The 15,171-nt window shown below is 39.2% G+C and overlaps 1 protein-coding gene across 1 annotated transcript in view; it reads right to left on the reverse strand.

Moving 5' to 3' along the window:
* Positions 1–13,201, reverse strand: part of NEB (nebulin) — a 223,438-nt gene extending 210,237 nt beyond the window's left edge. The window contains exons 1-7 of the mRNA XM_042994438.1: positions 13,166–13,201; positions 9,494–9,535; positions 7,609–7,830; positions 5,713–5,820; positions 5,132–5,236; positions 4,324–4,428; positions 3,544–3,648 (exon numbers count right to left, since the gene is read on the reverse strand). Coding sequence (XP_042850372.1) covers positions 3,544–3,648; positions 4,324–4,428; positions 5,132–5,236; positions 5,713–5,820; positions 7,609–7,830; positions 9,494–9,535; positions 13,166–13,201 — 723 coding nt within the window. The remainder of the gene's footprint in view (positions 1–3,543; positions 3,649–4,323; positions 4,429–5,131; positions 5,237–5,712; positions 5,821–7,608; positions 7,831–9,493; positions 9,536–13,165) is intronic.
* Between the last annotated feature and the right edge of the window lie 1,970 nt (positions 13,202–15,171).

Below are 15,171 nucleotides of genomic sequence, written 5' to 3' on the forward strand. Positions count from 1 at the left end.
TCTGGGATGATAGAAAACATACCTGCTCATCTGTGAACACTTGTGGCTTGCACAGAAACTGACTAGAGTGAAGGTTCAATGATTGATTTCTGAATGTGTGTTTTATACACTGTGGCCATTGGGGGAAATCACAAAAGGAGATTTATCATCCCAACTCTTCTCCTACTCACTTGTGAGACTTCTACAAATTATTTCTCCTTCCATGTGGCAGTATTCTTATTTACGACATAAAGAAGTTGGATAGTTCAAAGGTCCCAGTCATCTCCTTCATGGTTTAACCAAGTCTAGCTATGTCTTAGCTTAATAATGTCTACCTACTGCCTATAACAAAAGCTTTTATGAACATTAAATCAACAGGGATACAAAAGAGCAATTTTAAAATGTACTTATATTAATTCTACTGCTCAATCTTTTTGTTGTTGTTGTTGGTAAGTAGTGAAGACTTTATTTTAGGCATAGGGCAATTGGTATTTTCCATGGCTGGCTAAGTCCTCAGAGAGTATGCAACATCCTATCAAGAAAAATGTTTACTAACTATGACATTCTGTCAAGAATTTTCAGAGAAATCAGATCTGGAAGTCCTAACTTCTCAGGAATCTTATTCAGAATTCTGTATAGTTAGAATTCTGCACTCTGGCCAGCTTAAGGACTCTCTTGGGGTTTGCAAAGTATTTTGTCTCTGCTTAGATAACAAGAAAAACATAGTAAGTAGGGTTCAGAGAAACTGGAAGAAGGTGCAGGAGAGGGAGAGAAAGCCTCTGAATCCAAGCCCTTAGTCTGAAATCTACATGCCTATCCAGTCGTATGTTCTGTGAACAAAAGTTTGCTTAGGGTTCTGTGCCCAATAACTGTAGAAGTTTACGGTACTGACATTATTCATAGGCATGTTGGTAATCTGATACTTAGTGCATAGTTAATCTGCAAAACATAAAAAATAAAGAATAAAAGCCATACCTTAACTGCCAAGTTTTTCTAAAGATGGGAAGATTTTACTTCATTGTTATATATTCTCCATTATGTAGTCTACTGAGAGATCTCAAAATACGTGGCCAACTTTAACTGTTCAAAGTCCATAGCACTAGAGTGGCATGAGGTGTCCCTTCATCTCTCCATTTTATGGGTAAAGGGAGACATTTGGAGATTAAGTGTCTTCTTGGAAACCTCTTCCTAGGCTTACATGACATGGCAGTTCCTGGTTGTCCTTCAACTTCTTTGTTCGTGGCTGGCTCCTTTCCAGATGTCCTAAGTGTGGTGTCCTCCAAAACTCTGCCCTTGGCCATACACTGTTCTGCCTCCCTCATACATGGTCACGCCTGCAGCTGTCACTTTTATTCTGATGACTCTCAAGTGTTAATCTCTTTCCTGCTCTCACACCTATGCAACAGTATGAAATTTCTAATTTATCTATAAAATGTCTTGATCTGAATGTTCCATTATCTCAACTCCATTTCTCTTGCCACGAATGCATATTTACCACTTGTACCCCTATATACCCAGACTACCAGTCTTTCACCTTAACTCCTCTATGGCTCCTTTCTTTCTTTCATCTCCAATATCCAATGTCCTTAACACTTTTACAATACTTACTACCTTCAGATTCCGTTCTTCTTCTCCTTTGTCCCTGTCATCCCTTCAATCCTTCTGTATTACTTAAAATAGCCTTCTTAAAATTATCACAATTTTTCTAGTCTCAATGCACTGTATTGTCTGTAAAATTTTTCCATTTGCTTTTAGCATATTGTTTTCCCCACCAAAATCATACGATATCTCTTATTGAATACATATCATGTCAAAGCTATGATATGATTTTGCCTGATTTTCAAGGTCCTGCTGCCAGTTTCTTAAACATGGTCTCCTAACTAGGCACACACAGCATTCACTTTCTTTGCCCTCTCTAGACTCATTTCACTTCTGTCCCTTTGTTCAAGTGCTCGCTCTACTTGAAAAGCCTTTCCTGTTCATCACTGCCCATTCCCTTTGGATTACCACTTCCACATGGTCTTTGCTAACTGCTTGCATGTGCCCTGTCTTTCAGCAAGTATTAGACTATAGAATTTGCTTTCTATATAAATATAAAAATATAAAATTAAAAAAATTAAAAAGTTTTTCATGTTATTTAATATATAACACTTTCATGTTATCAGCCTGATTATAAATTCTCAAGGGAAAGGATATGAAAACTTCTTATACTTTTCTATCCTGCTAGGTATGCATGCATAATGGACTTTCAACAGATAACTATTGATCACTTGATAAAGGTTACACAACAGTATTGTAGATTTATGAGATACAGAACCGAAAAGCTAAGTTAAAAGAGAAACAAGAGGTCCCTACACATCAAAATGGGTACTGTGTACTAGACGGCCTTAAATTTTTGTTATGGCTTCATTAGTTCCTAACTTACTCTATGGAAAGATAGAAGTATTTCTATGCTATATTTTAACCAATTATATGCAAATGGAGATAGAAATATGCCCACTAAATTTGCAAATGATATCAAGTGAGAGGCAATAAAAAATTAGACCTCAAAAGCTGGAGATGCCATCAAATGAATATGCATAATTCCAGTACAGGGCAAGATAGGATCCTAAGATCCACTGGAAGTAAATCACAGTAATTTTCAACTGACTTGTTGAAAATTTCAACTGACTTACATTCACAGTGAATGTAAGAGGTTCCCGGGTCTTAGTTGACAACTGAATGAAAAACAACTTGTTAAATAATAAAACAGTGCTCTCCTGAAGACTAGAGTAGTAGTCTTTTCAATACGGCAGCTAACAAATCCAGGGGTCAAGAAATAAAGAACCTCAAAACAAGGGAAAGTGCTAGAATCGAGTGGGGCTCTCTGCTGCTGCCACTGCTTTCAACCTAAGGACTAAAACTATTAGGCTTTTTAGTTCCTCTAATTAACTGTTTTCAAGGTCTAAAATGCTAAAATTCTGGCCAGGGGACTGCTGACTTTTACTAACTCTGAAATATCCTCCTTGTACACCCAATGGCAAGAGCTTTTTGCGAAGTAACTACACAAACATGTTTGGACAAGTATGGCAGTCCATGTAGAAAAAGGGGGACAGACCACAATTCAGACTTCATAATTAGGATAGTTCAATAACATTTTTCACTTAATATGTTTGGGAAAGTGGCTATGATCTCAATAGGTTTTTAAAAATGCCCCTGTAACGTCACAGAAAAACTTCAACCCCAGCCAAGGGGACAGAGGGCAGATGCTGCAGTGGAAAGAACACTGGTCTTGAGATCACAAGACCAGGCCTCTAATCTGGGCTTTGCCACTAATGACCTATGTGGTCTTAGACTCAGGTTCTTCACCTATGAAAAAACAAGATTGGACTAAATTATATCTAATATAAGTTATAAAATCCGATTTAAGTAGACATCATAAATTATAATGACTCTAGATGTATTCATCTGCAATAATGACAGTTAGTCTTTTCGAAAGAAGAACTGCAATGAACATGTGGCCAGAAGACAATCTGAGGTCTTCTGATTCCACCCTGCCAATGAGGTTGACTGTATTTTACTTACATCACTGAGGGCTTTCTGGGCTTGGGCAACCCTCCTCAGCTCTGGACTATCATTGTATGGGTAAAACAAGCTCTTGTCAGCTTCCCAGTCTTCAGTGTATAGTTTCTAAATCAGGAAAGAGTGAAAAGTTATGAGAAAGTGAGCTCACACTTACAAGAAATATACAATTTTGAATTCATCCATCAATAGCAAAAAGAGCCAAGGGCAAGGTGAGATCAAAGGTAAATAGAATCCACAGATAACCTTCCCCTTTCCACCCAGTCAGAGTCATATTTATTAATAGCTCGTCCTGCTTTCCTGGCAAATCTTATTTTCAGAAGAGTAAATGTGTCTGACTTGGTTTCTTCTCTGGGACTTCACCTGCTTCCTGCAACAAGTACTAATCCAAGTGTAAGGAGCCGGGAGGCACTTAGCATAGTTTCTGTCAGAAAATAAACATTGAGTAAGAGTGATGGCCAGAAATACCCAAAGTGTAGCCCAGGGTCTATACTTTGTGGGTCTCTCAGAGCCAGTTCCCCGGTGCATCTTCGTTCTCCCCATGTATTCCTTCATCAGGGTTGCTCAGGCTCCCACCAGGACCCTCTCCTCTCCTCTACTCCACAGCTTTCTTCTCAGTTCCTCCTTGCCAACACCTACCCCTGCAACCTGCATGGCTCAAGGATACTCATAAAAAGACTGAGGAACTGCATTCCCGATTATCAAAAGTACTGGGTATTCCTCTAAATTACACATTGGAAGGACATAGGAAGACAGAAGTCATGACAGAGCAGAAGCTCTTACCTTACTGAACATGGCTGTGTTCTTAACTGCCTGGACAAGTTCAGGGGCATCAGGGGGAAGCAGGTACTTATCCTTGGTGTCTTCCCAGTTCTGCTTGTATAAAACCTAGTCAGAAAGAGCAGAGGACGTGTGGTTGATGTCTCCCCCAAGGGCATGAGGGTTTAGAGAACACAGTGTTGTGAAGTCTTTCATTATCAAAGTGTCCTCACACAAGAGGCTGCCCTTGTGCCTTTGTGTTTTACTAGCATCAATGGTGAAAACATTGACCATGTCAACATCCCATAATACTTTTCCTGCATTAGTAAGCTTTTACTTGAAAAGTCTGATTTTTTTTTTTTAACTAAATCATGATTATGATTCTCTATAGATTCCTTTTAAAGGCTGCAATCTTACTGGTCATTGGCTCAATTTGGATAGTAAACGTGTTTCTTTTGACTTATGTGTTATTTTTAAATGTTTTTAATTAGTTGCCTACATTTGAAATTTGAGCATTTCTCATAAAAATGAAGCTCCCTAGCCTCTTTAAAAATAAATCAGAGACTTTGGGGACATCGGGACTGCACTCTGTATAGCAGCTGCCTGGAGCTGAGTTGCAGGGCATATGCTCTCCAATCCACCATAGGTCCTACGGCCACTTCAGTCATCTGTGCAGCCTTCCTGACATGTGTGGATACCAGAGCTCATGAGGCCCCTGGATTTAAATGAGACTGGTGAGCAGGATCAGGCCTGTCCAGTTTTCTCCTCTAAGGCCAGGTAGAGGTAATCTACGTGCTACTTAGCATCCCAGCCATCCATAACATGACCTCACCTTACTGACTTGCTGCGACACTTTCTTTGCATGTTCAATGTCCTTTGCTTTTTCGTCTACGTGACAGATAGTTTTAGCAACATCGCCATCCATTCGATACTTAACCTGCAGAAATAATATACAGAGTTCATGACAGGCATGCACATGTGAGTATACTAAAGGGTATCTTCTAACAAAAGGGCATTAACCCAATGACTCAACGTCTGCACCACAAAGCAGACTTTCCACATTTTAGGTAGAAAACTGTGATCTCCAAAAATCTGCAGAGTCCCTGCATTTATTGCATATCTGCTTTCCTGGCTGAATTTCAGCCTCCCTGCTCTCCTACATGGAAGACCACAGTGAATTCGAATTTACCATCTCCTATCTCTTAAGCTAACTTGCTAAGCCAAGCTTTTAGAGGTCTCTTGGGGTTCACATTTAGAGCAACATAATCTATAGCCAATACTTCCTCTAGATTTCTGGACTGGCTCACAGCAATCCGACTGCTCATTTTCTCTACACCAATTAAAGCCCTCAATTCCCAGTGATGGGCATGTTTTTGACATGTCTGTCTTCTTTCTTTTAGCAATGCAGCCCACCTCACTGAGTTGATCTTGTACTTTCTTGATTCGGCGAAGTTCTGGGGTATCGGATGTGATGGCATATGGCTGTCCTTTAGCTTTCTCATACTTCTCCTTGTATTTATTCTGAAAAGAGTATCAGATATTAGCCTAAAACCTGATAAGACAGCAGCAGAAATTTCAGGCAATGTATTTATCTCCAATAGATTAAAAAAAAAATCCTGCAAATTCTAACAATTATCAGTTATAACAGCTTTTTGTCCCCTACCCTGATTCTCAGCAAAAACTAAAATAGATTTGTTAATTGCTCTTCCTAAACACAGTTGGATACTTGAGACAGTAGAAATTTTATTACAGACTATTGTCTTGGAAATGCCCTAAAATGATTCTCTCAATGTTTTTATTGCACACATAAATGCACACATAAAAAGCCAGAACCTCAATAATTTTAGCAAATATAGAAATTATCTGAAAAGATTTGATTGCTAATACAATGCAAAAATATTCCATTCAGGAGTTCAATCTCAGTGGTTCAGATAGCTGAGACACCAGCTGAATTAATGGAAAGTCTGAATTATGGAGTATTTTGAAAAGGAATGCAATTTTGTTATTTCTGCTAAATATACAGAGTTCTCACTTTAATAACAACATGTATAATTTATCATTATTAATGCTTCAATAGTACTCTTGAATGTAGTCAGCAATCTAAATTATACTCTTGATTTTATCAGTAACCATTTTAAAAATACTATAAACCTTTGACAACATTTTCTTCAAGCTAGCAGAAGTTCTAGGATATTAGTGTCAGAATTTGAGACTTTATGGCAACAAACTGACAAAAAATTTTCTATTTTTTGCTGAATACCGCAAGGATAAAGGAGGCAAAATAATCTTGTTTTTACAGATCAAAGTCTTAGAAAACTAGGTTTTAGATCATTCGAGACTCTGAACTAGAAATTTACCAAATAGTCCCCAGGAGTTAACACTAAACCAGACATAAATATTTACTGACCAATCGCAACAGGATGCTTTTGACATAAGCATTTAGTCCTATATAATCCAATGTTCCCCTGAGCTGCTTTTCGTTTTTTTAAAGCTGCTGGAGGCTATGCCACCTAGTGAGACCTCAGCCCACATGGACAATCAATAAATGAGATCCAGTCTGCTTCCAGTCAGTATAACTTGTTACAGTCTAACTGCACATGGAAAGTTAAGGACGAGGGACCTTCAACAGCAGTGATTCTGGACTAAGGCTGCACGTTAGAGCCACCTGGGCCGCTTTTAAAAATCTTTATGCACAGGTCCCAACCGCGGATAAAACCAGAACAGCCTGGGTATCCATAATTCTAAACCTCCCAGAGGATCCCAATGTGCGGCCACAGTTAAAATCCACTGTTCTGGGGTATAGTCGAACATTCCAATCCTTATTTCAGAGGAGTTCTTACTCTGATCCTGGTGTTCTGAACTACACATTCTTCTTCGCTATACAACTCTTAAAGATCATTTTACATATTGTTAACTAGTCTACTTTAGGGGTATCCTGCTCAGGCATAGTTTTAATTAGACGTTATTTAGCTTCTTTGAACTGATTTCAACTGAATATATTCAGGACTTCATTATTCTAGATTGGCTAACAAATTGTGATTAAATACCAATAAATGCTGTACGATTGGCCTTCTGCTTAATTTGTGGGAATAATTTCAGAAAGGATGTTTTCCCTGATACTGCAATGGTGCAAATGAATTAGAGGAAAGGAAAATTAAAGAGTCACAAGAGCTTATATTTCTGCAGAATAAGTTGTTGTCTCATAGGAGGTTGAGAAACAAAATCCAGCTAGCATCCAAAACAGAGTCGGTAGAGATCAGTAATTTCTCACTAATAGAGCCAGATTAGCAGAAATGGTTTGAAACTTACAGGGCTAAAGAGATCCTGCATTTTCTGACTGTGTACAATGTAGGGCGTCATGAACTTAGAAGAATCCAATTTCTTCCGGATAACCCTCTTCCTCTCCAGTGGCTTGGCTGGTACCGGCTCTGCCGATACTGGCTGTACCAGTGCCGGTTTGGAAGTTTCTGATTGCTCATAGTCAGATGTGATTGTCCTTGTTGTCGTAGTTTCATAGACTTTTGTTATTGTCTGAAAATGTGACATGCAGTTCAACATTGTTATGTAAGTAAAAACCGTGATATCATGATCTTGTATATACACATTATTCTGACCTCGAGTCAGACTTACATTCCTAGTGTTATTCCTACATATTTAAAGCCAGTCAAAGCAGTAAATCATATACTCGGTCCATATGAAAGTACATCACGTTACATAAATCTGAATGCTGACTGTTCAAGATGGCATGGAACAAAAAGTTTACTCCTTAGTAATTTGCTACAGGGCCTTAACATTCCACTTGTAGAAAAGAACCCAAACCCCTTAAGGTTGGATGAAAATCAGAAATACAGTATTCTTAACCGTTTAAAATCTTAAATCGTCTAGGTAAAGTAAAAGCAAACGTGGGATCAAAGAACAAAAGATGAAGATGATCAAATAAAGCTCAAATTCTTGATTTTATATTCACTTGCAAATGAGTCTAAGAAGAAGTTGGTTGCTTGTTCCCCAGGTCTTTAGGCATTCTCCCCTGCAGTCTAACACAAAGAATAATGAATTCTAAAGAATGAATCACATCAGTATTACAAGTGATTACCATTCTTTTGGCTTAGTCAGTTAATTAATCTGAACCGGAGTGCCATTTACACCAATAAATGTTTAGGTGGACAAGGATAACGATGACAACATAAGGGGGTAATTATCCTTACAACAGTCCTATGCATGCGGTAGGTGGGAAATGACTGTTTCTTACAACAGGCTGTATAGTGGAAGAAACTAAGGCCCAAAGTTTGGGTGTGGTCCAAGGTTAAAAATACTGGATGTAAGAAAAGAAGGTAAGCAGACAAGTCTTCAATCCATCTCACAGCATGATTTCCTTCACAGCTAATATCATCTGTACCAAATGATGAAGAGAAACTTAAGTAGCAAGGAAATTGTACCTCTACGACAACTTCCCCTAGTGTTGTCAGATCATTGCTAATAGGTGGCTTTCTGCCCATTATTATTGACGTACGGTTGATGGTGAGAAATGAACCAGTTCACAGCATCTACAAATGTTAGGTTTCATGCAATCACAGGCTCTTGGAGCAGGCTCCAGGGATAGCCATCCCTGTTTGTCACGATCAAGAAAAACTGCTCTATTCAGAAAATAAAGCATGAGTGAGGGATTTCACCTTAGAAAAAAAGTTCCACCTTGGAATATCTATGGGAATGGCTTTCTTAGAATTCCTAATGTGCTAAAATCTAAGTGGCACTTCACTGCACCATCAGGGACATAGGCTTCGCGGTGCTGTCCCTGTTGGCAGAGACGGTGCCCCACAACTTACAACTCTATATAATAAAACAGCTGGTTCCCATGCAAATCGTATGTCCAAGGCTATTTGATTGCTGCAGTCACAGAGTGGTGATGGCCATTGATATTGCTTTAATGAGCACCACCTACACCAAAAATACTACACGAACAATGGGGGAATGATCCCCAATCACTTTGGATACGTTCAATAGCAAGAACAGGGACGTATTCTGTCAAACAAGCAGCATTCGTTCTTGTATCATCTGCTGCTGGGCACACGTAGGTGAGGGATTCTTCTCAGATTCTCCCTTTGCCAGCTCCTGTAGCCCTGGAGGTCTGTGAGAGGGGAAGGCTCTGCCTGCTTTAATCAGCATGCAGTTCATGCAGACACAGGTTGGGTCTTACCTCTCCTGGCACCTCTTCATAGACTGTCTCTTCTGTGTAGTACTATAAATAGAGCACAAAGGAATCATCATGAGAACAAAGCAGAAATCACCTCTCCTCTGCCTCAGCTGAACCACTGGATTATTTCACTAGCTCAGCCAGTGTGCACTATCTGTGGGAAGCAAGTACACAAGGGAGCGTCTTCACATTTTGGGACCCATTTTAGCTTTGTGAAACTTCAGGGGAGTTAAAGTGAATGCTACCAGACAAGGCAAGGAGATGCAGAGTGATGAGAAAGGTGTCTGAGGCTGATTATTTATTAGGGGCAGTTATTTAACTTGAGACAAGGTAAGACTTTTTCTTACAGTACCCAGGGCAGAATTTGCAGAAAAAAATATACTAACAATATCCTGAGTATGTGGGTTGGGCAGAAAAAAAAAAAAAAAACTTGCCGTAACTCACTATTTGTGACTAACAATAAAACGAAACAGAAACCTCAATGTGAATAACATTTTTAACTGGATTGTATCATGGAAATAATAGACCCGAAAGCATATACACATCTCGATTATCCGTACACCCTCCTGATTACTAAGGAATGAAAGTTTCTTCCAGAGTGCGGGGTGTATCCTTTCATAGCACAATGGTCTTGAAAGGATGCAAAGATGAAAATTTACAAATGCCAAGGGGAGAGTGAAAAAATGCAGATTTCTCAGCACAAGATGTGGGAAAGTTAGGCTGCAGTTTGTAGCTGACGGCTGCAAGGTGCCTGCAGCCTGGATCTGAAATCAAACCTACTTTTGTTCTACTTCTGACATCACGGGCAATAAATAGATGCTGATGGGAACTGGCTGACATTTTGTTTCAGATGCGTAAGGGGAGTGGAATCCTTCCCCCAGCCTCACCCAGCAAGAAGCAAAGCCTCAGGCCGAGGCACAAAGGAAAGGGATAAAAAGGAAACATTTGGCTCATTTTCTCAATCAACAAAATGTATAACATTTTATGCTTCCTTTTTCTTTTCCCTGCCACCAAAACATACTCAGGGAGAGGGTAAAACACTGACTTCTTAATTTCCCTCAGTTGGCCTCTGTTGTTTTGTCCCTTGGTTCAGTGAACGCTTATCAAGTTATTTAACCATTGTCAATAGGCCGCAGGCTCTATTTCGTCTGCAGGAAGATAGGAGAAAATTTACCTACTGTCTCCTACTCTTGGGCTTTCTTTGCTCCTGTACTATTTCTTTAGTTTAAAATCTAATTCTATCAGTGTGTCCTTGCACAGAGCGACAGAAACCACAAACTCCGAAAGGACAGAGAATTTCTCTTTTATATGCCTGTGCCTTCGTCACACGGGAAATATCATTTGGACATTTTAGGGAATACTGTTTAATGCTGATCCACACACAGCCATGCCTGTGGCCACACAAAACATCAGTGACTCGAGAAGAAATTTTAAACTAAAATGAATGATTCACAACTATTTTGGATTTTCTGAGCCCCCAAGCAAAAGCAGATCTTTGGGAGCTATCCAACTTTACCTTTGCTGGGCTCTCACCATTAGTAAATGTATCTCAGAAAGAAGCTTATAAAAAAAGTAATGTTACCCAAATGGTTGGCATTAACATATATGCCAAATCTCACTTTTTTTAGAGCTGTGCCACTAATTAGATAGTACATCCTTGCTTCTTGTCCTTTCTATCCAAGTTAAAAAAAAAAAATTTTAATGTTTATTTATTTTTGAGACAGAGAGAGACAGAGCATGAACGGGGGAGGGTCAGAGAGAGAGGGAGACACAGAATCCGAAGCAGGCTCTAGGCTCTGAGCTGTCAGCACAGAGCCTGACGTGGGACTCGAACCCACAGACCGTGAGATCATGACCTGAGCCGAAGTCGGATGCTTAACCAACTGAGCCACCAAGGCGCCCCAAATCCAAGTTTAAGTTTGAATAGAGATGGATAGCACAATTTTATTTAGATGTCCAAGGTCCCCAGAAGATATATTTTTAAAGCTAGCTCTTGTTTTTGAACTCTTCCCTGACCATCTTCTCAAATTTGCCACCATCCCGTTCTTCATGGCATCTTTTCTGAGGTCAGAGAGCCCTTGGTTGAACACTCTCTGGCAGGAAGTCTATCCATTTAGCAACTGCTGGTCAGACCCAGAAGCAGTACTAGGAACAAAATGGCAAGGATGAGATGCCTAAAAATTTCAAAATGTCAAAAAAAAAAAAAACGGAGTCCCCTCCATTTTTATGACATCTAGTTAAATCAATCAAGTCTAGCACTGAGGATAACTTCCAGTGACCAATGAATACAATTATTTTAAGAAAAACAAGGGATTTTTTTTTTTAAGTTGGAGGCTAAAAATTATCACTGGTATTACCACCATAGGGAAGGCAATCTAATGTATAATTGTGTCAATGTTTTAATAGACATTATTCTGATCCATAAGGACATATGTAAAACAATAACACCAGTGATAATACTGAGCACTGAGAATGTAGCCTTTGGCACTTAAGCCAGAGAGGTGGAAAGTTCTACTGTAGGAGATTCATTCTGTGTTTTTTTCCCTAGATCCTTCAATAATAAAAGCAATTTTATTTGTAGAATAACAAATTTTTCTTCACCTAAACATAAACTGGCCGCTAAAATAATCTTCCAAAGACAAATTTTGGCACTTTAATTTGGAATTTGGTTCTGGGTAGCTCTTAATTTCATTCTGATGAAGCAGCACAGATTTTCAAAACTACCTCCAAGTATCATCAGCACTCGGAGATTTTCATATGTTTAGATCATCATTAATTATGAAGTATCAAGCACTTTCAGATTCAATGGCAATATATTTATATGGATTATAGCCCCTAAGCCTTTAGGTTTTGTTTCTAGAATGTGAAGCTGAAGGCAAGAGCTGGTGAAGAAAAACCATAATGTGATTTTAAAATTTTTATAAAACAATTAACAGCTTTGTAAAATGTGTCAGATGTCCAGAGGAAGTTTTTTAAGATGTCCACTTCAGTCTTTGCTTTCCTCCCCCCACCCCAAAATTTAAAAGCAAAAGCTAGTCTCGTTCCCTTAGGTAAATATAATAGGATTGGTCAGAAAGCTGACCCCGATTGATATCCTGATTGGCTCCAAATGTCACTTGTGAGTACGGCAAATTTCTATTTACAGGTATGTGTGCACATTTACATATATATGTGTGTATATATAGTCTTACATATGTGTATAATCTCATATATCTTATTCTGAACATTGAATCCATATCACCCTATAGAGGATCAGCTGGTTGAAGCAAAGAGCAAATAGCTCTTTTTTCCCTATTGCTCTGCAGAAACTAAAAAATAGAGTTCAGTTTTCGGAACTTTCTCTTCATCTCCTCTGTCCCTTTGATCAGGAGAGTTGGCAGGTGGGAAAGAAGGAGTTTTAGAAGACAAATGAAAACCCGCCTTTCCCCCACACCATGTTTTTCTGAGAGTTTAAAGAAAAGCACAAGTGGGAAACAGTGATATTTCTTTTCAATTCTAAATCCCACATAATTATAGTGAAACCGAACATAAAATATTCCTTTCTCATGCTTTAATAATGAGTCTTTGTGAAGTTATAATAGACAATGTATTTTTCAAGTGATTAATTCACCTACACAGCTTCGATTGTTGCTACATAAAACACTTGGCTGTCAGAGTCAGGTGTTTTAGTCTTACCTCCACGACCTCCTCATATTCTTCGTCATCGGCCATTTTCCCAGAGTAGTAGTGGCACCCTACAAACTTTCCATATTCCAAAAAATAGAAACACATTAGAATCTCTCCCTAGGACTGAAATCATAACATGACAAAAACAGAATTTAAGACTTCTCCAGTCTACATACCCATAGATTCTTGGAGGCTAAGCAAGATATTTAAATACGGGTCTAAACAACTGAGGCTTCAAATTACTCTCTCTTGATTCCCTCAGGAACGTGTTAAATACTGGTACTTCTAGCTACGGGATCAATTGAGTTCATTGTACAACTTGCAAAAGGAAGTTGAGGGAAGAAAGCGAGAGGGTTTGGATTCAAAGAAACAGAGTATTTCTATTTCTAAATACTTGCCGAAAGACATTTTCAAGCAAAAGCGTTAGTGAGAGGGAGGTCAGCTTGGCTCCCGAAGTTAGAACTTTCCCCCAGCATCAAAATTCTAAGAGGGCTGCTTTTGGTCCCCACGCCGCTCTAATACATGGTAGCATTCTAGCCTACGCTTGAAATTAGAACACAGAAAAACAAATCAATCGTTTTAGAAGAACAAATAGAAACCTCAAGGCAATGGGGTTATTTCCCCCCCGAACACCATTGGCTTCTATGGATTTTTCTCTTCTGTTTCTGTAGCTCTTCCTCAAACCTGAAAAATAGGAAACGTTTAAAGCACTGATTGAAGTATGTGTAAGATTGTGGGTCTTTGGCCCAAGCTTCTAATTCAGGAACTAACGAAAGGATCTCCCAAGGCCTTCTTAGTTTGACGCCAGAGAGTGGGACTCTCCTGATAAAAGTGGATGATGACTTGGAGCAGCTGTCCCTTCGCCCAAAGATATTTGCCATGTAAACCAATACCCCGCCATGGCTGGTTTTGTTAAGCTGGCGAAACTGCCACTCCTTCTGAGGCAAATGAAGCCCAGTAGAACAGGATAAATATAGGAATGCAGAACATAGATCCTTTTTCATCCTAATATATTTAGAAAAAAAAATCAAAGGCAAAACATTTTTAAAAATTTTTCTGTTTGGACGAGAAAGCCAACTCAGTCAAGCAGTAAGTTGGTTAGTAGAGGACTTGACTCTAATCACACACCACATGGCAGATGTAAGTAGGGCCTGAGTAGGGCAATAGGGTCACAAGCTCTTCCAGTCACACTTTCATCACTAACTTCCCCAGTTATGACCCCAAACTTTGGAAAATACTTAACGGAAACTGCAGAACATCTCCAGAAAGAATATGTCAGAAAAAGCCATAAACTGGCCTTACCTTTACTCGATCAAATCAATTTCCTCAGCAGCAAAGCCTCTCCCAACTCTCCCCTCCTGAGAACCCCAGGCAAGAGCGAGCTTGGTGCCTGGGCTCCCAATTATCACGTGGCAACAGCAGCCAATCAGACCCTGAGTCGCTCGAATTTCAGAAGCTAAATATACTGAGTGATCTTCTAAAAACCACCTGTTCATCAATTCCACTAAAGGATAAAGGGTAACAAATTGCTTGCTTAGAACTATTCAAATGTAATGGAATTTTACCTAAGTTCCAGCATATGGAGTTCAAATTTAGGTTTAATCTCTCATTTCCTGCAACCCTATTTAATACCATATTCACGTAAAAAAATTAGGATAAAATAAGCATGTCTTGGAGGGGCTGTGACCCTTCTGTAGCTGCTTTCTTCACGTCATTTGTCCCCTTTTGTACAGCTCACCAGGTGAGCTACAGGTAAGTTTCAGGAGTCAATGTGAAAGAAATAAAGGAATAAAATTCATGAAACAACAAGTTGGCAAAACAATGTTTAAAGTCGTGATAAAACGAAATGACAGGTGAAAATATTTGATGTGACCCTAGATAACCACAGGGTGTATTTAGAGAGCATAGGCCCCATCATTTTTCTGTTACTAAACCAGAGGGGGGTGCCAAGACCATACTCATTTTCTACTCCCTTCTTAAGTAGTGCCAGGTGCTGGGAATGAAGAGCCTCTCTC

This window comes from Panthera tigris, chromosome C1 (assembly GCF_018350195.1).
Source record: "Panthera tigris isolate Pti1 chromosome C1, P.tigris_Pti1_mat1.1, whole genome shotgun sequence".
NCBI classification, from domain to species: Eukaryota; Metazoa; Chordata; class Mammalia; order Carnivora; family Felidae; genus Panthera; species Panthera tigris.